The following is a 24,339-nucleotide window of genomic DNA, read 5'->3' on the forward strand; positions in this document are numbered from 1 at the left end:
CCAGAACAAATCAGGGTTCACAATTAAGCTACTTTAGTCTCTGAGGGTGGGATAGATGTTGACACTTGCTGTCTTGGCCGCCCCCTAATATGAACAAAGACAGACATCATCACTTGGTTAATGAGACAAAAGTATAAGCCCTGAGGGATACAGGTGCCAGTGTCACCATGGTGATACAAAAACTGGTTTCCCAGGACAATATCTGGCTGGACAAACATCCAGTCATCAATGCTGACAATGTAACAAGGTTCATCCCATGGCTATGGTGACCTTAGGATGGGGAGGGCTTACTGGCATGAAACAGGTAGTGGTCTTTTCTGCAATCCTGGTGGAATGCTTGCTAGTGAATGATCTTGAGTACTCAGCTTGGGCTGAGGTAGAACTCAAAACCCACGCAGTCATGCTGGGAATCCCTCAACTGGTATGTGTGTGAAAACTAGAGCACAAAGTTGAGTACAGGTTGTAGAAGAAGTGTTGGAGCCTGGAATAATGGCCCAACCTTACAAAAGCAAGGGCAGGAAGACTGGGGGACCAGCTTCTACAAAGCAACAAAACAAAGACATCTCTTCTCAGGAAGAAGTCTTATCTTCTGGTGCAACTGAGTCAATGGACCTGGATCCTTATCAGGTAGAGCTGTTGGGCTCAGGACCCTCAAGGGACTAGCTGTGCCAGGGACAGAAACCCTGTCCACTCTTGAAGGCCTGAGGCAGCAAGGAGCTGCACAGAAGAAGGGAAATGTCAGAGACTCCCACAGGGTCTACTAGGAAGATGGGCTCCTAAACACTGAAGCCAGAGATCCCAAACCTGGTGCAACCACGAAAGTGGTAGTGCCTGAGCAGTTTAGGGAATTCATCCTCACCTTGGCCCATGACATCTCCCTAGCTGGGCTTCTGGGACAGACAAAAACGTGGAATAGGCTTGTCAGCCATTTTTACTGGCCCAATATGTCCCAAAAGGTGAAGGAGTTTTGTAACTACTGTGTCACCTGCCAAGCCAGTGGTAAGGCAGGTGGCCACCCAAAGGGCCCCCTCATTCCACTACCTGTGGTGGGGGGTTCCCTTTGAAAGGGTTGGTATGGACATTGTGGGTCCACATGAACTAGCCAAGGCCCTTTACCGGGGTCATGAAAGAACCCCCACAGTGTTACAAAAATAAAGGTACTTTATTATAGTAACAGAAAAACTAGAATACTGAATAGGCAATCCCCCAACTGGAGGTAAGTAAACACACAATTATATACACACAAATAATCAGTAAATAGCACAGCAAGCAATAGGCATTGGTAAAAACAATAGCAAATAGTGAGGGCCCTAGAAGAGGGCCAAATCACACACTAAAAAGTAGAATGTGAAAGGCAGTCCCCCCCAACCCAAGAAAGTGGAATCAGTAGAAGGGAGCTGGAGGAACTGGGAACCCCACGAGGTGAAAACCAGAGTGACTCCCAGTGACCAGGAGAGCAGAGGTAAGTACCTGATTTTCCCACCAAAACCAACAGAAAAACATTGGAAAAGGATGGTGCAAGACCCAACCAAGACTGGAAAAACCCCAAAGTGGATCCTAAGTGAAGAGGACCTGTAAAGGAAGGGGACCAAGTCCAGTTTGAGGTGGAGCGTGCGGTTGTGCCAGGAACCACTACCCACCCTTCTGTGGACGCAGGACCAAGTCGCCAGTGGACGAAGAAGGTCGGCAGGGCAGCACAGGAGTCGGAGAGGACTCCAAGAAGTGATGCAAGTGATGTCCCACGTCGGCAGTCCAAATGCAGTCGGTCAGTGGTGCTGGAAAACCACCAACAAGCCTTGCCAAATGCAAGAGACAGAAAAAAAGGTTTGCAAGGCTGAAGAGAATCAGTAAGGTCCAGGGGGCTCGACCCAAAGAGGGGAGTCTGGACCATCAGCAACTGGAGAGGGTCACAAGAAGAGGAGGCAGCACCCATAAGCAACCCACTCACAGCAGTCACAGCGAGGCCCACTTAGCACACCCAGAGGAGTGTCCGACATCGCTGGAACAGCAGGCAATAGACTTGCAGGAATTAGTGTTTGGGGGCCCGGGCTACCCGAAGCCTGAAGATACCTTGGATGACGAACAAACAAGCCTTGGTAGCTGCAAGAGTCGCAGTGCACAGGGGTACTTGTCCAGCAAGGAGAGGCAAGGGCTTACCGTCTCCCAAGTTGGACAGCTGGTAGAGAGGACCAAGGGGACCACTCCAGACCACCAACTGTGATGCAAGATCCATGCAGCTCAAGAGGAGAGAAGATCCACGCAGCCAGTCATCATTGCAGTTGGTCCCTGCGGATGCATGGGATTGACTCCTTAACTTCAAGGGAGATTCCTTCTTACTTCTCGTGCAGGCTGAAGACTCGCCCTGAGAGGATGCACAGCTGGGGAAATGTTGCAGTTGCTGGAAAGAACCAGAAAAACAATGTTGCAGAGTGGAGCAGTTGCTAAAGTTGCAGATTGTCGGTTCCTGGAGGGTCCAGTTGCAGTCCCAGTGGCCAGAAGATGAAGTAAACAATGCAGAGAAGTCCTGTTGGAAAGTTGCACATCAAATCTGAAGACCCGCCCAAAAGGGAGGCCCTAAATAGCCCAGAAAGGGGGAATTGGTCACATAGCAGGATGACTACCTATGAGGCGGGTCTGTGGCATCACCAACCTGACCTGGCCTTTCAGATGCTCCCAGGGGTCTCTGCTCACCTTAGATTCAAGATGGCAGAATCAAGTGGCCACCTGGAGGAGCTCTGAGCACAACCCCTGGATTGTTAATGGACAGGGGAGTGGTCACTCCCCTTTCCTTTGTCCAGTTTCGCACCAGAGCAGGGACCAGGGGTCCCTGAACCTGTACAGACTGGTTTATGCAAAGAGGGCACCAAATGTTCCCTTCAAAGCATACCAGTGGCTAGGGGAGGCTACCACTTCCAAGCCATGTAACACCTACTGCCAAAGGGAGAGGGTGTTGCCTCCCTCTCCCAAAGGAAATCCTTTGTTCTGTCTTCCTGGGCTTGAGCTGCTCAAGCCGTAGGATGGCAGAAAGCTGTCTGTATGATGGCAGCAGTGCGGGCTGCCAGGGAACACCCTGCAAACTGGTAGGAGCAAAGCTGGTGGTCCTCTGAGGAGCCCACTGAGTGCATGGAATACAACCAGTACTGGCAACAGTATTGGGGTATGACTCCGACATGTTTAACACCAAACATGCCTAGGTTCGGAGTTACCATTATGTAGCTGGGCATAGGCAGTAACCTATGTCCAGTACACGGCTAAAATGGCTTCTCCGATCTCTCTAAGTCCAGGAAAATGGAGCAGGAATTTGTGTGGGCACCTATGCTCATGCAGGGGTGTCCTCACATACAGGTACCTTTTATAATGCCCTCTGGGCTAGGAGGGCCTGCCACAGGGGTGACTTACAGTGACTTGGTGCAGTGACCTGTATTGAAAGGTTGCATGCAACTTTTCACGCAGGCTGCAAAGGCAGGCCTGCAAACACATTTTACATGGGTTCCCATGGGTGGCATAATAAATGCTGCAGCCCACTGGGAACCCCTGGCGCCCCAATACCCTGGATACTATATACTAGGGACTTACAGAGAGGGTGTGGGGGGCACCAGTATGCCAAATGTGGGGGGTGTGAAGTCCCAAGTAGCTAAATAAAGAGGGAGAGAGCACAGTCACTGGGGTCCTAGTTAGCAGGATCCCAGTGAACATAGTCAAAACACACTGGCAGTAGGCAAAAAGTGGGGGTAACCATGCCAAAAACAGGTTACTTTCCTACACCTGTTTATGCAAGGAGGGCACCAAATATGCCCTTCAAAGCATACCGGTGGCTTGGGGAGGCTACACCTCCCAAGCTACGCAACACCTATTTCCAAGGGAGAGGGTGTTACCTCTCTCTCCCATAGGAAATCCTTTGTTCTCCCTTCCTCTGTCTGAGCTGGTCAAGCAGGAGGATGGCACAAACCTGTCGGAGGGGAGACAGCAGAGCAGGCTACCCTGAAAACCCCAGAAGACGGGTAGGAGCAATGCTGGGAGTCCTCTAAGGAGCCCCCAGAGTGCATGGAATCATACAACCGATAATGGCAATAGTATTTGGGTATGATTCCAACATGTTTGATACCAAACATGCCCAGGTTCGGAGTTACCATTATGCAGCTGGACATAGGAAGTGACCTGTGTCCAGTACAGATGTAAAATGGCGTCCAGCACTCACAAAGTCCAGAAAAATGGAGCTAGAGTTCTTAGGGGCACCTCTGCTCATGCACTGGCCAGAGTAGAGTCTGACCTTGAGTCCACCCTGGGTTTCCCCCTCCAGGCCAACATGACAATGCCTGCAGCCTGAACCTGGAGGACCTCTTTGACCTCAACCGGATTTGACAAATATTCCTGACGTCTGTGGCCTTGGGAAATCCGACCAACAGTCCAGCAATGTCCAGCAGGCGCCTCTCCTACTTGTTCAGCCTTTAGTTTTCCGAAACCAACCCCCTGGATCCAGCCTGCAGCATCATTGTGACCCCTGAGATGTCTCTATTAAAAAGCATTGGCCGCCAGATGCTGTGTTTGCACCCTGCACCCGGCTCTCCCTGTGCCGTTGTGAGTGTGTGTTTGGTGTTGACTTGGGGACCCTACTATGCTGACCTAAACACCCCAGGCCTGTGTCCTGAAAACCCAGGTACTTACCTGCAATCTGTTTTCTACAGAGAAACCCTAGTCCTCATAGGAGTCCATTGAAAACCCAATGCCAACTTTGACCTCTGCACCCAGCTGGCCCCGTTGCTGCTGGAGGTGCACTTTTGGGGTCAGCCAGAACTTTCTGACCTGCTGACATCCTAACCCTTGAAGACTGGGATTAAAAGTCGAGTACTTACGTGTTAACTGTGCTAACACTTTTCCTCCCCTAGGACTTCATTTGTTCCTATGAGAAACTGCACTGTCAACTTTTAAAATTGAAAAGTGTTACTTGTAAACTGCTTTATCTGGAAAACTTAAAGCATATTTGATACATATGCTTGATAACTACTGACAACTGTACTTACCAGCAACAATGACCTTTTGGTTCTAGTAATAAAGTAACAAATATACTTTTGCTATATGAAAACATTGGCCTGTAGTTAGCCATTGAGTGTATGCCTGACTTCTTGACTGCGTGTGTACAACGAATGCTTTGCACCACCCTCTGATAAGTCTAACTGCTCGACCACAATACCACAAAAGAGAGAATTAGTATTATCTACTTTAGCCTCTGTTAAGCCTTTGGGAAACTCCTGGACTCTGTGCACACTATACCTCATTTTGGAATAGTACATACAGAGCCAGCTTCCTACAGGGAGAAACCGGGGTGGGGCAAACACCAATCTTGTCGATCAGCATACATGGAGCAGGAAGAATGTTGAAAGGTTAAAAGGAGGGATTTCCACATTCAGAATTGGCACAGGCTGTCAGGACCTCTACCAACCCACCACATTCTTTTTTCCAGGATCCTGCACCCAGGAAATAACATAGGTTGGGTGGAAGCAAAAGAAATCAGGAAATACTGTGAAAGAAAGGGAAGAAGTGTGTGGACTGGTTGTGGTAATTTCCCTAGGAAGGCCTGTAAAGAAAAGAAAGGTGCAAGTACTCTTGTATATCAGAAGTGTGAAGAAACCAACTTAGGTCTGAGGGGTTATCTTCCCAGGGGGAAAGGACTTGGCTGGTGTCATATGTGGATATTATGATTAAAGATTAAATAAAGAAAACAATTTGCCTTTGGCAAAGTTTTGGTCCAGCGGCAGTAGCCCCAAAGCTAAAGGGGAGCGAAGCGTGTTGGGGGGAGGGGGGAGGATAAGAGAGATAGAAGGGGTTGTCGGCAGCGGGTTAGCGAACCCTACCATGAAAGCAGTGCCAGGACTGGTACGAGCTGCTCAGACACAGCCCTGGGGTCTGTGCAGTTTCTCCAGCCTGGCTGTTAAGCAAGGCCAGGCTGGAACAACCTAAGTGCACATGTGTGTTTGGCCAGCCTGAGACAGCTGGCCAAACACACATGCGCACTTAGATGCACTCTCTCCTCCTCCCCCTTTCCGTGGCCCAGCCCCGTCCTTCCCTGCACTGCTGGCTGAGCCAACAGCAGAAAGATAAAAGGACTATGGGATTTATTTTTGTCTGCTGCTGGCTTAGTCAGTGGGGAAACACTCTTTTGCCATAGTGAAGGAGCCACCTCTGTAAAACAGAAAAGCAGTTTTTGGTAGTGCTATATTCACAGAAACTAAAAAAACGTTTTAGTCAAAATCAATCTACAATTTTTTTTTAAGTCAAATTCCTTTGTTTGCATTACACTAACTCATCGTACACCTCAAAACAGATTTCTTGGCACTAAGAATTAGACTGAGCAACTGATAGACATTGGAAAATACAAGACTTCATAGTCTAACTGCCAGGTTATCAGTGATTTTCTGAAATTATCGCAAGGAGATTCACTTTAAAGACACCCAGGGAGGCTATTCCATAGTATAGCACAAAAGACTCTAAAAGGAATTGGTGAGTTTGAAGTTAGGGATGGTGATTAGTTTAGCTGCTGCAGATCCAAGTGTGTGACTGAGGAAGTACCTATTAAGAATCTGTGCCAAGAACATTATTGTGGTGGGTGATGGATAGATTCTACGCAAAAAACAAAGAGCCTCAAATGCAGCTCTCTTTTTGACAGTAGGTCAATACATGTTTAACCTTACTAGAGAGATATGACATTAAGAACATTAACTATTGACCTCACTGTGGCATTTTGTATGAGCTGAAGTTTGTATAGATTTTACATAGTGAGGCTCAGAAAAACTGCATTGCAGTAGTCAACTCTGGAAAGAATAAAGATATTAATTATCATCATTAGCTTTATTTCGGTAAATATAAATACCATAAAAGCACATCACATAAAAAAGGAACGGCAAGCTACATGATAAACAATTGAAGTCATAAAAGATTAAAAAAGAGAGAAAAAAGAAGAGAGAAATATTTACACATAAGCAGTTCCCTACTGGAAAATCGCACCTTATAGTTATACGTAAAAACACATTGTGGGTAAAAGAATAAAATACAAGCCTGGCAAACCATATCAGATAAAAAGGACGTTTCTATTTTAAAAATATCTAAGAACAAAACGAGATAAAAACAGCAGGTAGGGAATACGTCTGAACCAATAAAAGTAATATGTGCATACAATGATAAGTCCATCAATTGTTGCTTGCCACATTCATTGTTAAATTTCCCTCTGCTTTTTTAAGCGTGTTCAGTCTGATACGCCAGATTGAATCTAAATATTTTGACAAACAACAAACCACTAAAACCGATGAATCAGATTTAAAAATTCTCAAAGCTAGCGAGCAGTTTTTAAAACCCTTACTTCTGCACAGAGGAATAATCCAACGGGCTCTTTGTTTGGAGTATGCGGGGCATTGGAAGAGAATATGAGTTACTGATTCTTCTCTGGCACAGCCCATCGGACACATCTTAGAAGAACAACTAAAATTAGACCATTTATATGTGAGGGAACGCAAAGGAAGGGAGCCCACCCTGAATCTGATGTATAATGAACGAGCAAACGGAGAAGATACTATATCCATATATTGGGCAAATTCATAATGGCATTTAAAATATAGAAAGTTTCCCGTCATGGATGATGGCGAGACAACGGACAATTGGGAAAGTTGAGCGTGGAGCCAGAAAGCATTCTTTAGTGTCTGGGTTGCGTTCTTAGGGATAGATAATGGTTCCTTCCAATAGGACCCCAAACCAAGAAGCGAGAGGGTCCTTTCTACATATGCACACCACTTGATTTTGGAGCTAGTGTTGTTGGCCATCAAGTTAACTAGCGCACATCTATAATGGACGAGAGAATCTGTTGACCATAAGCGAATCCAGTACAACAGGGGCTTGAGTGCAACAATCTGGCTGATAGAAGGGAGATTTAGGTCCATGCGTATTGGGAGCAGTGGGGAGCTGGGAGGAACTCTTAGCAGTGACCTTAAAAAAGAGTTCTCCACTTTTATCAAATCATCTAGGCAACAGTGGCCCCACAGTTCAGCTCCATAAATTGCTCCCCCTCTTGCTTGTAGTTTATAAATTTCTACTGCGGGCGTCATGGCAAAGCTAGGAGATCTAGCTGCAAATCTTGCAATGCCACTCGCTCGCTGTTGCAATCGTAAAGTTGCCTTCTGGATGTGGCGCTGCCACTTGTGCGAGTCTTCTAATTTCAGGCCTAAATAATCAAAGTCACTGACTCTTTCCAGCGCGGCACCCTCTAAATAAATAGGTCGTCTCATTCTGCCTTTCCTATCGCCAAACACCATGCACTTGGTTTTTAATCGGTTAATTTCAAGCCCATAATCATTGCAATAGTCAATGAATCTTGAAAGCAGGGTTGAAAGGCCTGTGGCTGTTTGAGATACCAGCAGGGTGTCATCGGCAAAAAGAAGGCAGGGGATCTTCTGCCCTCCTATTTTAGGCGAGTCGTTAGAGCACTCCATAAGATAAGGGATGCATGCGTTTATGAAGAGAAGGAATAAGGTAGGGGCAAGAACACAACCTTGTCTTACACCTCGGGCAGTAAGGAATTTTTCTGTTAATTCACCTTGTGGGCCCCATCTAATTCTACCATAGTTGCCAGTGTAAAGATCCCTGATAATATTTAAAATAGAGCACGGGACTCCTATTTTAGACAGAACTTCCCACAGTTTGTGGCGGGGTACTAGATCAAAGGCCGATTTTAGGTCTACAAATGCTACATATAGGTGGCCTAAGTCAACATCGACAACTTTCCATTTAATAGAAGTAAAACGAAATATCTGATCTAATGTGCTAATTTTTTCTCTGAAGCCCGCTTGTAGATGATTTAAGATTTGATTTTCAACTAGCCACTTGTTCAGCCTGCTCAACAACTGATAACAGAATTTTTTTTGAAGGTTGTCGAGGAGGCTGATAGGTCTATAATTACCCGGGTTGTTCCTCTCTCCTTTCTTATGGATGGGCACTATGATCACCTCTTTCCATGAGTCAGGATAAATTCTGCTAATCAAGATGGCATTAGAAAGTCTGTTAATATATGGGCCCCAGGTATTCTGGTCCACTTTAAACATATCAGAGGGGATCCCGTCCATCCCGGGGGCTTTTGCTGCTTTCTGGGCTGCAATGGCCGACACAGTTTCGTTCAGTGTAGAAGGGGGCAAGAAAGACATGGGCTCGTCAAAAGTTGTTAGCTCCTCCGAAATTATGTCAGGAATATGACTTGCCAGCAATGGTCCATACAATTCCTTAAAGTAGGAGAGCCAGATGTCAGGAGGGATATAAGACTCCAGGTGAGATGCGCGGTTCTGATCACCACAGGAAACTAGGAGCCAGAACCGTTTGGAATCATGGACGGTAGCTGCCTCAAGTAGATTGCTCCATAGCCCCTCTTCGTACTCGAGTTTACTTTTATTACAAGTAGAAGCATAATGGCGTCTAGCATTGATGATGCCTGATCTGTCCTTGGTCCTTAGCGCGATGGCCAAAGTATTTTTGGCCTCCCTACACCTCTTGTTGAACCATTTAGTATGTGGTCGAATACAGGAGATAGTCAGTGGCCTAGGACGTTTAGTAAACAGCTCTTTCAAAGTGGCAAAAAGGTCCAGATGGAGAGGCAATATTTCTAATGGAGCCAGAATAAGGTTGGTATCAAATAACTGATGAGAAGAGGTTAGGGCACGCAAATTTCCTTGAAGCTTGTTTGATTGCACAAAGGAGTCCCACCTGACTGTACGCCTATTACTAGACAGCTCCATAGCAGTAGAGGAGACAGGGGGAAATGCGACCCCTACTAGGAGAGGTCTCTTGTATGTGATCTGGAGGGGAGCATGATCACTAGTATGGGGAAAGCCCACCTCTAGGTCTAGAATATGGTGCCATAGTCTTAAGTCAAAGAGGATATAATCCAATTTGTTGCTATATGAGCCCCTGAAGAAGGTTGGTCTGGCCGGAATGTCCGCTGGAAAGCGGCCATTACCCAAACGAAGGCCATGGGATATCATGAGATCCACTATCTGTGAGGCCCTAACGCATGGTTTATATGAATTTTGCTGAGTAGAATGAGAAGTCACAGGAGGAGGGATATTCCATACACTATCTTCAGACTGCATGACCTCTATGTGATCTGCATTAAGTTCAAGTAGAACGTTAAAGTCACCAGCTATTATGATATGATATTTGAGGCAAAGGTCTGAGATTAAGATATTCAATAGCTCGATAGTGGGAGATCGGTGATTTGAGGGTCCCGGTCTGCTATAAATATTTAGACAAAGGACAGGAGAGCCTGAGGCTGGGTAGATAGCAACGGCCAAAATATCATGGGAATCCACATATATCTCCTTTGTACCACTCCCCTCTGTAGATTTTACCCATGTGATTAAACCCCCTGCCGCCCTGCCAGCTAAAGATGGCTTAGCAGGCTTGAAAAAAGAGCTATACCCTTGTTTGTATGTACAATGCGTTGCCCATGTTTCCTGGAACATGCAGACGTAAAAATTTCCGACGAATGCCCCCCACTCAGTGTCAACAAGTTTGCTGTTAATGCCAGCCACATTCCAGGACAAAAGTTTTGCTGTGTGCTGGGCACAAGAGATGTTTGAGTTCGTGGTAGTATCAACTTGGACCTAACTGGCAACGGGGTTCGCCTTAAATGAACTTGTGGTATCATTAATAGTTCCAGGTTGTGGGTCCGATAAAAGAAGAGAGCCTGGGCAAGGTGAATTAGATGGAAAGTTCATGGCTGCTGTAGCTGTGCAAAGGTTGGTGAGACATAGTCAGTCAATATCCGAGGTAGCCCCAGGATCATGGGTTAGTTGGGCCCTTGAAACAGGGCCAAAACAGGACTTAGGGGCCAGATCAGGGAGTGGATCTCTCTGGACCTGATGGCCTGTTGGTCTTGTATTTTGAGTAGTTGTAGAATAGTTCGGGACCAAATTGGCTGATCTAGTGGAAGGATTCACACACATGTAGCTAGCAATAGGACAGCTAGCTGAAAGAGTAATTGCTGGGGACTTCCTGATTATAGACCGTGCTTCCATTTCCATGAGGCCTGCTACCAAATGTGGGCTTTTAAGACTAAGTGTTATAAAGTCACTAGGACCAGAGAGACCAGGGGAACCATTAGATCGTTCGACAGATACAATGTCATCATGGATGATTGAACCACAACCCCTGGTATGTCTCACCCAGTGCAAGACCTTGTTTGTTAGTGAGGCTTTGTCTTCTCTCACGTTTGGAGGCAAAGGTGGAACATTGCACATGTATATGTAGTTGTTGCTAATTGATTTATGATTGTGGTATGAAGCTTTGGTAATATCCCATTTGAAGGGAGCATTAAGAAGGAGAGGAGTAGTTCTTCCAAAAGAGGGCGTAAGCTGTTTTGCAGGACACTGATCGTCTATGGGACCTGCAGCACAAGCTAGTGGCAGAAGAGGCCCGTTTGATAAGACGCCTTTTGCAGGTGGATGCTTGGTAGGCAAAAGGTTTGAGTTAGGCTCGCTAATAGGGGAAGAATATTTGTTTTTAAGAAGGGTGATGATTTCAAGCAATAATGCTCTCAACTCGCCAACTTCAGTCTTAAGGCTACACACCAATGTGAACAGATCATTTTGTAGAGGAGGACTCACTGTACATGGCAGAGTTGAGACGGCTGGTTGCTGATTGTCCGAATCAATGGATGCCAGCGGAGAAAAACGATTAGAGCATAAAATTGAAGGGTGAGGTGTGCAAGCTCTAGGAGCATCTAATTCAGAATAGGGTGTAGGGAGGGCAATGGGGTCTTGACAAGGCAACGACTGTTGGAGTGGTTGGTGAGATGAGGCGACAGAATGTGAGTTAACAACAGTGTGTGAACTAGATGTTAGAAATGGAATAAGCGTGCCAGATTTTGAGCCCTTTTGACTAGGCTTCTCCTTGTTGTTTAGAATCTGTTCTACCTCTTCTATTAAATCGTCTATTTCCTTGGCAACATGGCTAGTGTGGGGTAACATAGTCTTATTGATTTTGAGTATTTTGGATTTGCCAGAGCCTAAAGTCGGGCTGTCTTTGGCCTTACGCTTCCCCATTGGCGAATGGTACTATGTCACAATATAGAGGAGAGATTGGGGTACTTCCCTATGCAGAAGGGGCAATTGCCGTGCCTTAGGACCAAGAGGGGTGGCCCAGCCCGGCCTCCTTCGGCCTCGGACGGGCCCGCCCTTGGCCCGGGCTTTGCCCGGGCGCGTCCCGCGAGCGGGAGCGCAAAGGAAGAATTTAAAGGGCTCCTGCCCTTTAGCTCCGGTGCTCCGATGTCAGCCCCCAGGTGAGGAGAGTCAGAACAAACCAACAGCGCAACCCGCGTCCCCGCGAGCGGGAGCGCAAAGGAAGAATTTAAAGGGCTCCTGCCCTTTAGCTCCGGTGCTCCGATGTCAGCCCCCAGGTGAGGAGAGTCAGAACAAACCAACAGCGCAACCCGCGTCCCCGCGAGCGGGAGCGCAAAGGAAGAATTTAAAGGGCTCCTGCCCTTTAGCTCCGGTGCTCCGATGTCAGCCCCCAGGTGAGGAGAGTCAGAACAAACCAACAGCGTAACCCGCGTCCCCGCGAGCGCAAAGGAAGAATTTAAAGGGCTCCTGCCCTTTAGCTCCGGTGCTCCGATGTCAGCCCCCAGGTGAGGAGAGTCAGAACAAACCAACAGCGCAACCCGCGTCCCCGCGAGCGGGAGCGCAAAGGAAGAATTTAAAGGGCTCCTGCCCTTTAGCTCCGGTGCTCCGATGTCAGCCCCCAGGTGAGGAGAGTCAGAACAAACCAACAGCGCAACCCGCGTCCCCGCGAGCGGGAGCGCAAAGGAAGAATTTAAAGGGCTCCTGCCCTTTAGCTCCGGTGCTCCGATGTCAGCCCCCAGGCGAGGAGAGTCAGAACAAACCAACAGCGCAACCCGTGTCCCCGCGAGCGGGAGCGCAAAGGAAGAACCCAAAGGGCTCCTGCCCTTCAGCTCCGGCGCTCCGATGCCAGCCCCCAGGCGAGGAGAGCCAGAACAAACCAACAGCGCAACCCGCGTCCCCCAATATTAATTACAATGATTTATTTTAGCAGCCAAAGTAAAGAATTGAAAAATGCTCTGAAGAGAGCGCAGTAGAGCAAAACAACTACCTAACACAGTAGAGGTGTGAAGGTTCTAAGCTTACACTGCAGATCTTTTCAGTACGCAAAAGATATTCACCCATTGAGGGGAGCTACGATTAGTCATCCAGAGAATTGCAAATTATCAGAACTTCAGTTCTAGAGGGGCTTAACATTAGGGAGTTGATATGCAGTTACTAATCTCATACCATGTGTCAGGAAGATCCCATGTCCAAATTCCCAGTGCCCTGAATACCCAACAATATCGGAGCATTATCAGCAAACATAAGGGAAACAAATCAACTCTAGGCCACAGAAATAACTAGTGGTTTCAGATACACATTGAATAACGGAGGAGGGAAAAGTTGTGGGGTTGGGCAGGGCGAACCATGAGGTACACCACAGGGCACAAACTTGAGTTTGAAGTGAAAGGGCAGGGTTGAACCAACTGCCTCCTACAGCAATACAATTCACCATTCACAAGGTTTGAAATGACAGTGTAAGTTAAATGATACAGAAAATGGTTGTGAAAAATATTTGTTTGAACAAAATCACATGGAATACCCTGTCAATGTTTCAGAAAAAATAATGGTCAGCAATGCAATGACTAATTAACAGAGATGAAGCAACCAATACTTCACACACTTCACACAGCATTAAGGGTGTTGCCCCCAATTCAGAACCCAACTTCAGGATTTGAGGAAAATTTGAAACAAGCAGAATCTGTCTTTTAAATAGTGCTGGTAAGTTATTTTTTTTTCAAACATTATTGCAAATTCTTCATTATGTGCTGACTTACCTTTAAAAGGCCCCTTATTTCATGTTCAATGGCAGCTTGTGTTTCTGGGCTTAATTTTGCTGAATCAGAGTAAGTCATCACGCCAAGCTACACAAAGAGAGAATAATTACATTTCAAAAATGGTTTTGTGGAAGAAATCTTCAACTATCTAATATCATGGCATAATTATAAAAAAACACATTCAGATTTTACAAAATTATGTTAGTGTGCACATTAGCAATTCATCGAGTTTCAATGAAGAAAAGGTGTTTGCTGTTTTATCTGGCATGACGAGAAGAAACATTGAAACAAATTGAAAACTTCCACATTTCAAAGTATTATGTTCATTTCAGCAAGAAAAGCAATTGAGAAAAACCCTTTTAGCATGATTATGTCTTCAGATTTGGATGGCCTATAACTCAGGTTTTTTTTCTTTTACTGAAAATGGAATGCCATTTGGATTGGTTCTAGAATAGGGAAATGTTACATACCTGTAGTCCAAGTTCTGCATCATAGGTATCTTCATCAAAGTCAAAAAAACATATATATATATATATATATATATATATATATACATATACATATATATATATATATATATACATATATACACACATACATATATATATATACATATATACACACATACATACATACATATATATATGGAAAATGTCACTTACCCAGTGTACATCTGTTCGTGGCATGAGACGCTGCAGATTCACATGCTGTGCATTATCCTGTCATCTAGTGTTGGGCTTGGAGTGTTACAAGTTGTTTTTCTTTGAAGAAGTCTTTTCGAGTCACAAGACCGAGGGACTCCTCCCTTTCGGCTCCATTGCGCATGGGCATCGACTCCATCTTAGATTGTTTTCCCCGCAGAGGGTGAGGTAGGAGTTGTGTATATAGTAAAGGTGCCCATGCAATGGAGTAAGTATGCATGTACATAATGTGTATAAAAATAGTAAGTATATACAAAATTTACAAATTTACAGGTTTCATTCAACTTAAAACGGCTACAGGCTCCGGGGGAGGCGGGAGGGAGCATGTGAATCTGCAGCGTCTCATGCCACGAACAGACGTACACTGGGTAAGTGACGTTTTCCGTTCGATGGCATGTGTAGCTGCAGATACACATGCTGTGAATAGACTAGTAAGCAGTTATCTCCCCAAAAGCGGTGGCTTAGCCTGTAGGAGTTGAAGTTGTTTGAAATAATGTTTGTAGTACAGCCTGTCCTACTGTGGCTTGTTGTGCTGTTAACACATCTACACAGTAATGTTTTGTGAATGTATGAGGCGTAGACCATGTGGCTGCCTTACAGATTTCTGTCATAGGTATATTTCCTAGAAAAGCCATTGTGGCGCCTTTCTTCCTAGTGTAGTGCGCCTTTGGGTAATAGGTAAATCTCTTTTGGCTTTGATATAGCAGGTCTGAATACATTTCACTATCCATCTGGCAATGCCTTGTTTGGATATTGGATTTCCTGCATGAGGTTTTTGGAAGTCTACAAACAATTGTTTTGTTTTACGAAACTGTTTTGTTCTATCAATGTAATACATTAGTGCTCTTTTAATGTCTAACGTATGTAAGGCTCTTTCGGCTACTGAGTCTGGTTGTGAAAAAAAGACAGAGTTCCACTGTTTGGTTTAGGTGGAACGGTGATATTACTTTTGGTAAGAATTTGGGATTTGTACGGAGAACCACTTTATGTTTGTGTATTTGTATAAAGGGTTCTTGTATAGTAAATGCTTGTATTTCACTTACTCTTCTAAGAGGTGTGATCGCTATCAGGAAGGCTACCTTCCAGGTTAAGTATTGCATTTCACAAGACTGCATGGGTTCAAATGGTGGACTCATGAGTCGTGTTAATACAATATTGAGGTTCCACCAGGGGACTGGTGGGGTTCTCGGGGGTATGATTCTTTTTAATCCTTCCATAAATGCTTTGATGACTGGGATTCTAAAAATCGATGTTGAATGTCTAATCTGCAGATAGGCAGATATTGCTATGAGATGTATTTTAATAGAAGAGAATGCTAGTTTAGATTTTTGTGAGTGTAATAAGTAACTTACAGTGTTTTTTGCGGAAGCATGTAGTGGTTGAATTTGATTATTGTGGCAGTAGTAAACAAATATTTTCCATTTGTTTGCATAACAATGTCTTGTAGTAGGTTTCCTAGCTTGTTTAATGACCTTCATAGATTCTTGTGTAAGGTCTAAGTGTCCAAATTCTAAGACTTCAGGAGCCAGATTGCTAGATTGAGCGATGCTGGATTCGGGTGTCTGATCTGTTGTTTGTGTTGAGTTAACAGATATGGTCTGTTTGGTAATTTGACATGAGATACTACTGATAGGTCCAGCAGTGTTGTGTACCACGGTTGGTGCTATGAGAATTAGTTTGAGTCTGTTTTGACTCAGTTTGTTTACCAGATAAGGAATGAGTGGGAGAGGGGGAAAAGCGTAAGCAAATATCCCTGACCAACTCATCCATAGCGCATTGCCCTTGGACATAGGGTGTGGGTACCTAGACGCGAAGTTTTGGCATTTTGCGTTTTCCTTGGTTGCGAATAGGTCTATTTTTGGTGTTCCCCAGCGTAGAAAGTAATCTTGTAGGATCTGGGGATGGATTTCCCATTTGTGTGTTTGTCGGTGATCTCGACTGAGATTGTAGGCTAACTGGTTTTGAATACCTGGGATGTATTGTGCTATTAGGCGAATGTGATTGTGAATTGCCCAATGCCAAATTTTCTGTGCTAAGAGACACAGTTGTGACGAGTGTGTCCCTCCTTGCTTGTTGAGGTAATACATTGTCGTTGTGTTGTCTGTTTTGACAAGAATGTGTTTGTGGGCTATCAGTGGTTGAAATGCTTTCCATACTAGGAACACTGCCAACAGTTCTAACTGATTTATGTGCAGTTGTTTTTGTTGAATGTTCCATTGTCCTTGTATGCTGTGCTGGTTGAGGTGTGCTCCCCACCCAATCATGGAAGCATATGTTGTGATCACGTATTGAGGCACTGGGTCTAGGAATGGCCGCCCTTGGTTTAAATTTATAGGGTTCCACCATTGAAGCGAGAAGTGTGTCTGGCGGTCTAACAACACTAGATCTTGGAGTTGATCCTGTGCTTGTGTACATTGGCTTGCTAGGCACTGTTGTAAGGGCCGCCTGTGTAGTCTTGCGTTTGGGACAATGGCTATGCATGAAGACATCATGCCTAGAAGTTTCATTACAAACCTCACCTGGTAGTGTTGGTTTGGCTGCATGTTTAATATTATATTCTGGAACGCTTGTACCCTCTGTGGACTTGGGAGTGGCAATCGCTTTTTGTGTGTCGAGTGTTGCTCCCAAGTATTGTTGTATTTGGGATGGTTGTAGATGTGATTTTTGGTAATTTATAGAGAACCCTAGTTTGTGTAGAGTTTCAATAACGTATTGTGTGTGTTGAAGACACTGTTGCTGAGTGCTGGTTTTTATTAACCAATCGTCTAAGTATGGGAATACGTGCATGTACTGTCTCCTTATATGAGCGGCTACTACTGCAAGGCATTTTGTGAATACCCTTGGGGCTGTTGTTATCCCGAATGGTAACACTTTGAATTGGTAATGCACACCCTGAATTACAAACCTTAAGTATTTCCTGTGAGAAGGATGTATGGGTATGTGGAAATATGCATCCTTCAGATCTAACGTTGACATGTAGTCCTGTTTTCTGAGCAAGGGAATCACGTCTTGAAGTGTTACCATGTGGAAGTGATCTGATTTGATGTAGAGATTCAGTGTTCTGAGGTCTAATATGAGACTCAACGTTTTGTCTTTCTTTGGAATTAGGAAATAGAGGGAGTAGACACCTGTTCCTTTTTGATGGTTGGGTACTAGTTCTATTGCTATTGCTTGTTTTTGTAACAATGCTTGGACTTACAGCTGTAACAGGTCTAAGTGTTGTTTGGACATATTGTGTGCTCTCGGGGGCACATCTGGTGGGAAATTTATGAATTCTATGCAATAACCATGTTGGATAATGGCTAGGACCCATGCGTCCGTAGTTATGTTTGTCCAGTTTTGGTAGTATGCGGTAAGTCCCCCCCCCCCCCCCCCCCCCCCCTCCACTGGTGTCGAGTGTTGGGGGTTTGTGACACTGAAGTCACTGCTTGGCTTGAGGTGCTTTGGAATTTTTCCCTTGTTTTTGGGAATTGTCAACCCCTGTATGATCCTCGAAACCCTTGATAGGTGGGTTTGGCTTGTGAGGTGGAAGGCTCTGCGGTTTGGGAACAAACCCCCCCTCTAAACTGTGGTCTTCTAAATGTGCCTCTGCTTTGTGGGGAGTAGGGCGCTCCCATGGCTTTGACCGTGTCTGTGTCCTTTTTCAGTTTTTCGATTGCCGTGTCCACCTCCCGCCCAAACAATTGTTCCTGGTATATTGAGCACAGTATCCGGCATATTGAGCACAGCTTGCTGGATTTCCTGTTTAAAACCTGAGCTCCGTAACCATGCATGCCTGCGAATGTTTACCGCAGTGTTCACTGTCCGTGCTGCTGTGTCTGCTGAGTCCAGTGCAGACCTTATCTGGTTGTTGGAAATCACTTGTCCTTCCTCAACAACCTGTTGGGCACGTTTCTGGTGTTCCTTGGGCAAGTGCTGTATTATATGTTGCATCTTGTCCCAGTGTGCCCTATAGTAGCGAGCCAGTAGAGCCTGTGAATTGGCAATCCGCCATTGATTGGCTGCCTGTGCTGCCACCCTTTTGCCCGCAGCATCGAACTTCCGACTTTCCTTGTCGGGCGGTGGTGCGTCCCCTGATGATTGGGAGTTTGCCCTCTTTCTGGCTGCTCCCAGGACTACCGAATCTGGTGTCAGTTGCTGTGTTATAAACACAGGGTCCGTTGGGGGAGGTTTATATTTCTTCTCCACCCTAGGTGTGATAGCTCTGCCTTTCACTGGGTCCTAGAACACCTGTCTGGCGTGCTTTAGCATGCCTGGGAGCATTGGCAAACTTTGAAAAGAGCTGTGAGTGGATGCCAAGGTGTTAAATAAGAAGTCATCTTCTATTGGCTCCGCATGCATGCCACATTGTGGAAAGTAGCTGCCCTTGATAACACCTGCATATATGCAGTGCTGTCCTCTGGTGCTGACGGCCTTGCCGGGTAACAATCAGGACTGTTGTCGGAGACCGGTGCACCATATAAGTCCCATGCATCCGGGTCATCCTGTGTCATCCCCGTGTGTGTTGGTGACAGCATTGGGGGTGTTGCTACCGGGGACAGCTGTGGTGAGTGCAGTGGAGAAGGCTGTGGCGAAAACCTTGGTGGTGGTGTTTTGTCTCTTGCCACCTTTGCCTTTGGCTGCATTTCCGACTCCTGAAATGCTAGCTTTTTTTTTTATTTTTATTGGAGGAAGAGTTTGAATTTTACCAGTCTCTTTCTGGATGTGCAGCCTCCTTTGAGTATGGTCTGGCTCTCCCATACTTAATTCCTGCTCAAATCTGTGCTCTTGCATTTGGCTGGAAAGTCCGTGCTCTTCTGTGTAGGAGCCTATTTTCAGCTCCGAGGCTGCCTTTTTTGACACCGAAGGTTTCGGAACAGTCTTTTTCGGCTCCGAGGAAACCTTTTTTTTACCTTGGGCGTGTCGAACTCTCAGTGCTGAGATGGTTCGAAGCCGGTATCTTGACCGGAGTCGGATGTCTTCGGCTGTTGGGAGGCCTTTTTCGGTGGCGATGTTTGGTCACCATGTTTTCGGGTTAAGCCATGGCCTGTTGGCGGTGGCATCACCTTGGCCTTTATAATTTTGGAGTGAGTCTTGGCCGGGGCAGTTTTACTCATAGTTTTTTGCTGTGCCGTCGGTAGCTCACTTTCGGAGTTGTCAGAGTCAGATTCTTGAATGGAGATTCTTTCCTCCTCCTCGATCTGTTCGCCCGGTGCCGACGCCATCTGCAGTGTTCTGGCTCTTCGATCGCGTAGGGTCTTTTTCGATCGAAATGCCCGACAGACCTCGCAAGTATGCTCCCTGTGTTCCGGTGATAGACACAGATTACAGACCAAGTGTTGGTCTGTATAAGGATACTTGGCGTGGCATTTCGGGCAGAAGCGGAAGGGGGTCCGGTCAATGAGTTTCGATGATGGACGCGGTCGGGCCGACCAGGCCCCGCTGAAGAGTGGAAGCCCTGAAGGGCTGCCGGAGGGCTTCTTCTATCGGTGTCGATGTACTAACACTAAACCGGTACCGAGCGCGAACAGTACCGTTGAATTTTTAGATAACTAGCTAACTTTCCCGATTCGAAATACGGAGCGAAGAGGAACACGTCCGAACCTGATGGCGGAAAAAAAACAATCTAAGATGGAGTCGACGTCCATGCGCAATGGTGCCGAAAGGGAGGAGTCCCTCGGTCTTGTGACTCGAAAAGACTTCTTCGAAGAAAAACAACTTGTAACACTCCGAGCCCAACACTAGATGGCAGGATAATGCACAGCATGTGTATCTGCAGCTACACATGCCATCGAACATATATATATATATATCGATCAACAAAAGTGTCCTCAGTGAAAGCGCACTCTCAGCAGTTTAACATAGGGAAATACGAAGTTGTCAGTTCACAGAGAATTCCTTTAAAATCTTGTCATTATAACGGGCCAAATGTCAATAAAATATCTCTGGACACGTGTTTCAGGGATTGTTCCCCTCATCAGCAGAGAAAAACAAAAATTATTCACACCATCGTAGGTGCAGCCATTGCTGTTCCAGACTCATTCCTTTTAACAGCCACGTACCTGGCTCATTCAGCTAATTGAAATTGCAGGCACCTGATCAATCTGTTTTATGCCAGACCATAGCTGGTTTTCATAGTCATATATATAGCCCCTCAGTGGGTTGCTGGAGCCAGGCAAAATAATTAAAGAAAATCACGACCACAGTGGGCGTATTCAAAAGTGAAATATTCAAATTGACTTAAAGTCCCAACTTGCTGTTCAATGTGTGACGATCCATGTTAGTCACACTAGACCTGCTCATAGCGCAGTGGTGCTGCCTTCCCGGCTGGACAGGCCGGTAATTATCGATCAACAAAAGTGTCCTCAGTGAAAGCGCACTCTCAGCAGTTTAACATAGGGAAATACGAAGTTGTCAGTTCAGATGATCAGATCCCCTGTGCCTTGGACGAGATCATCTCGTCCTAGGCACAGGGGAACTTGGGGGCGCGTAGCGCGCCCCCGCGTGCACCCCCCTTTCCCCCCCCAGGCGGGGATGGAAGGGGAAGACCTTCCCCTTCCACCCCCGCCCCCCCCCCCCCCACGGCAATCCGATGACGTCAGCGCGCGCACAGCGCGCTGACGTCATCTAGTGTTGCCGGCGCGCTGGAAGCCATTTGCTTCCAGCGCATCTTCGGAGCAGGAGCTCTAAGGTGAGTCCTCTCCGTTTTTGGGGGGCGGGGGGGTTGAGAAAACCGACACAGTGGGAAAGGAAAGGGTTTTTCCTTTCCCCCTGTGTCTGTTTTCTCAAGATTCCTGGAGCAGGAATCTCCACTAGCCACCAGGGATTTTCTTTTTGGCTAAATTTGGGGGCGACCCCTTGGGCAAGGGTCGCCCCCCCCCGGGGCAATTTTTATTTGTTTGTTTTTTCGGCGGATCTGCCCCCAGGGGGGGGGGGGGGCGAAAACCACTAGACACCAGGGATATCTTTGTTTATGTGTGTTTTTGGGGGCAATTTTTATTTGTATTTTGCCCCCCCCCCCGGGGGCAGATCAGCCGATTTTTGGGCTGATCTGCCCCCGGGGGGTGGGGGGGGGCGCAAACCACCAGACACCAGGGATTTTGTTCTTATTGTTTATTTTGGGGGCAACTCCTTGGGCAAGAGTCGCTCTTTTTTTCAGTTTCGGCCCCCCCGATGGCAGACCAGCCATTTTTTGGACGATCTGGCCTGGGGGGGGGGGGGGGGGGGGGGTGGGGTGGGGGGTGGGGTGGGGTGGAAGCACACTAGGTGCCAGGGATTGTGTTTGGTGTGTGTTTGGGGGCACCCCTTGGGCAACGGTCGCCCCCCTAAGGTGGGGAAAATTTGTATTGCCCATCTCTGACCGTAATTTTGTAGGGCCATCTGCCCCCAAGGAGGGCAGAGACCACCAATACGGCAGGGATTTTTTTTGTTTTGTGTTGTGCTGGGGGTGCCCCCTTTGGGAAGGGTCGCCCCCTGAAAGGGGGCACAGAGGTGTTGCCCATTTCTGCCCCCCTTGGGGTCAGATTGGCCAATTCTTTTACGCCCATCTACCCCCGAGGGGGGCAGGATCCACTTAGGTACCAGGGACAACTTCTAAGTTCTTGGTGGTGGGGTGTTTGTCAACTGGCAAAGTATTTGTATTTGTGATTATAACAATTTATTTCTTCTTTTTCTTCTAGTTCAACGCTTTTGCTTCCTTTGCTGTGGATCTCTGCGGTTTTGGCAGTAGTTGTCCTGTGGTTTGCATAGTTGCATGTTTTAGGTAAGTGAACGCAATTTACTCCAAAGGAGTATTGTTGACATGTTTGTAGGTGGTGTACTAAATGCAGTATTGTGTGTTTGACATTGTCCTTAGATTTGAGCACAGTGGTGTTTGTGTTGTCATATGTCTAAAATGCTTTTTTCTTTTTAGTGGGATATCATTGGTGATTGCTGTCTGTGCAGAGTAGTTGCTTGGTGAGTAGCTATTTCAGGCAACTGTGTGGTATAGTTTTTTGTAGTACATAACTCTTTGTGATAAAGCTACACTTTGTTTATTACTTATTTTAGTGCTAGTTGTTGTTGGCAATCCATTTGTTGTTAGGATCATGGCTAGCCGCAAAGTGACCGCTCAGCAGGTTGTTCGCATGCTCTTTGAGTCGTCTTCAGACCATGATTACGACACTGACTCTGCATCTGAGGCAGAGGAGGAAGCAGGAGATTCTGGAAGTGAGTTTTCTGTCGGAGAGTATTCTTCTGATGAGGAAGCTACTCTCAGTGCAGATGAAGGGCCTGTGTTAGAGGAGGACATTGATGTGCCAAGAGTGCAGCAGCCTGGGGCTGCAGGGTTTCCCATTGGAAGACCTGACACCTGGATTGCCCCAAACATGGAGCAGCCACAGTTACCTGCATTTACTGGTCTCCTAGGGTGTAGAGTTAATACGGAAAACTTTCTGCCTGTCCATTTCTTTCACTTGTTTATGGACGATGTATTTTTGGAGTGATTGTGGAGCAGACAAATGTGTATGCAGAGCAATATTTGCGGGACAACGCTGCCAGACTTAAGCCTCAGTCTAGAGCTACTCATTGGGTTCCCACATATCTGGAAGAGATGAAAAGGTTTTTAGGTTTGTCTTTTTTGATGGGGTTGATCAGGAAGCCGTCACTGGCTTCTTATTGGTCTACTAGTCCCTTGATGGCAACTGCTATATTTCCTGCAACTATGACACGTAATCGGTATTTGCTTCTTCTTCGTATGCTGCATTTTGTAGACAATGCTTTAGCCTTGCCACGAGATCACCCTGATTGTGACCGCCTTTTTAAGATTAGGCCTGTCCTTGATCTTTTTGTGGATCGGTTTTCAGAGGTCTATGTCCCAGGCAAAGAGATAAGTGTGGACGAGTCTTTGGTCCTTTTCAAGGGGCGTTTAGTTTTTAAGCAGTACATTCCTAGTAAGAGGGCACGGTATGGGATTAAATTGTATCTGCTGTCAGAAAGCAGTACAGGATATGTGTATAATTTCCGGGTCTACACTGGTAGGGATTCCAGTATTGACCCTCCTGGTTGTCCGGCCACTTTTGGAGTTAGCGAAAAAATTGTGTGGGAACTTGCTAGACGGCTGTTTAACAAAGGTCACCATTTGTATGTAGATAATTTCTACACTGGAGTGCAGTTGTTCAAGGAGTTGTTTAGGGTGGACACTGTTGCTTGTGGCACAATCCGTTCTAACAGGAAAGGCTATCCAAGGGAGCTTGTCTGTAAAAAACTTGAGAGGGGACAGTGCAGTGCCTTGCGGAATAATGAGCTGCTAGCTCTGAAATTTTCAGACAGGAGGGATGTGTACATGCTATCGACCATCCATGATGAGAGTACTTCCCCTGTGGCTGTTTGGGGTCAGGTTGCGGAAGTGCGCAAACCTGCGTGCATTTTGGACTACAATAGGCACATGGGTGGTGTTGATAGAGTAGATCAGAGGTTAGAACCTTAAACTGCTCTTCGTAAGTCATATGTGTGGTATAAAAAGTTGGCCCTACATTTATTTCATTTGGCAACTTTTAATGCCTTTATTGTATACAAGGATTGTTCACCCGAGTCAAGGATGACATTTGTTAAATTTCAGGAGTCTGTGATAGAAAGCCTTATTGTGGTGGAACCGGCAAGAGTTCCTAGAGTAGAAGTGGTGGAGGATGTGGCTAGATTGAAAGATCGGCACTTTCCAGATCACATTCCTCCCACTCCCAAAAAAGACATGCCCACAAAGAAATGTAGAGT

The 24,339-nt window shown here is 46.2% G+C and overlaps 1 protein-coding gene across 1 annotated transcript in view; it reads right to left on the minus strand.

The window, feature by feature from the left end:
• Nucleotides 1–24,339, minus strand: part of YME1L1 (YME1 like 1 ATPase) — a 665,597-nt gene that overhangs the window by 84,708 nt on the left and 556,550 nt on the right. The window contains exon 18 of the mRNA XM_069211321.1: nt 13,910–13,996. Within this exon, the coding sequence (XP_069067422.1) occupies nt 13,910–13,996 (87 nt within the window). The remainder of the gene's footprint in view (nt 1–13,909; nt 13,997–24,339) is intronic.

Source organism: Pleurodeles waltl, chromosome 10 (genome assembly GCF_031143425.1).
Source record: "Pleurodeles waltl isolate 20211129_DDA chromosome 10, aPleWal1.hap1.20221129, whole genome shotgun sequence".
Classification (NCBI taxonomy): Eukaryota; Metazoa; Chordata; class Amphibia; order Caudata; family Salamandridae; genus Pleurodeles; species Pleurodeles waltl.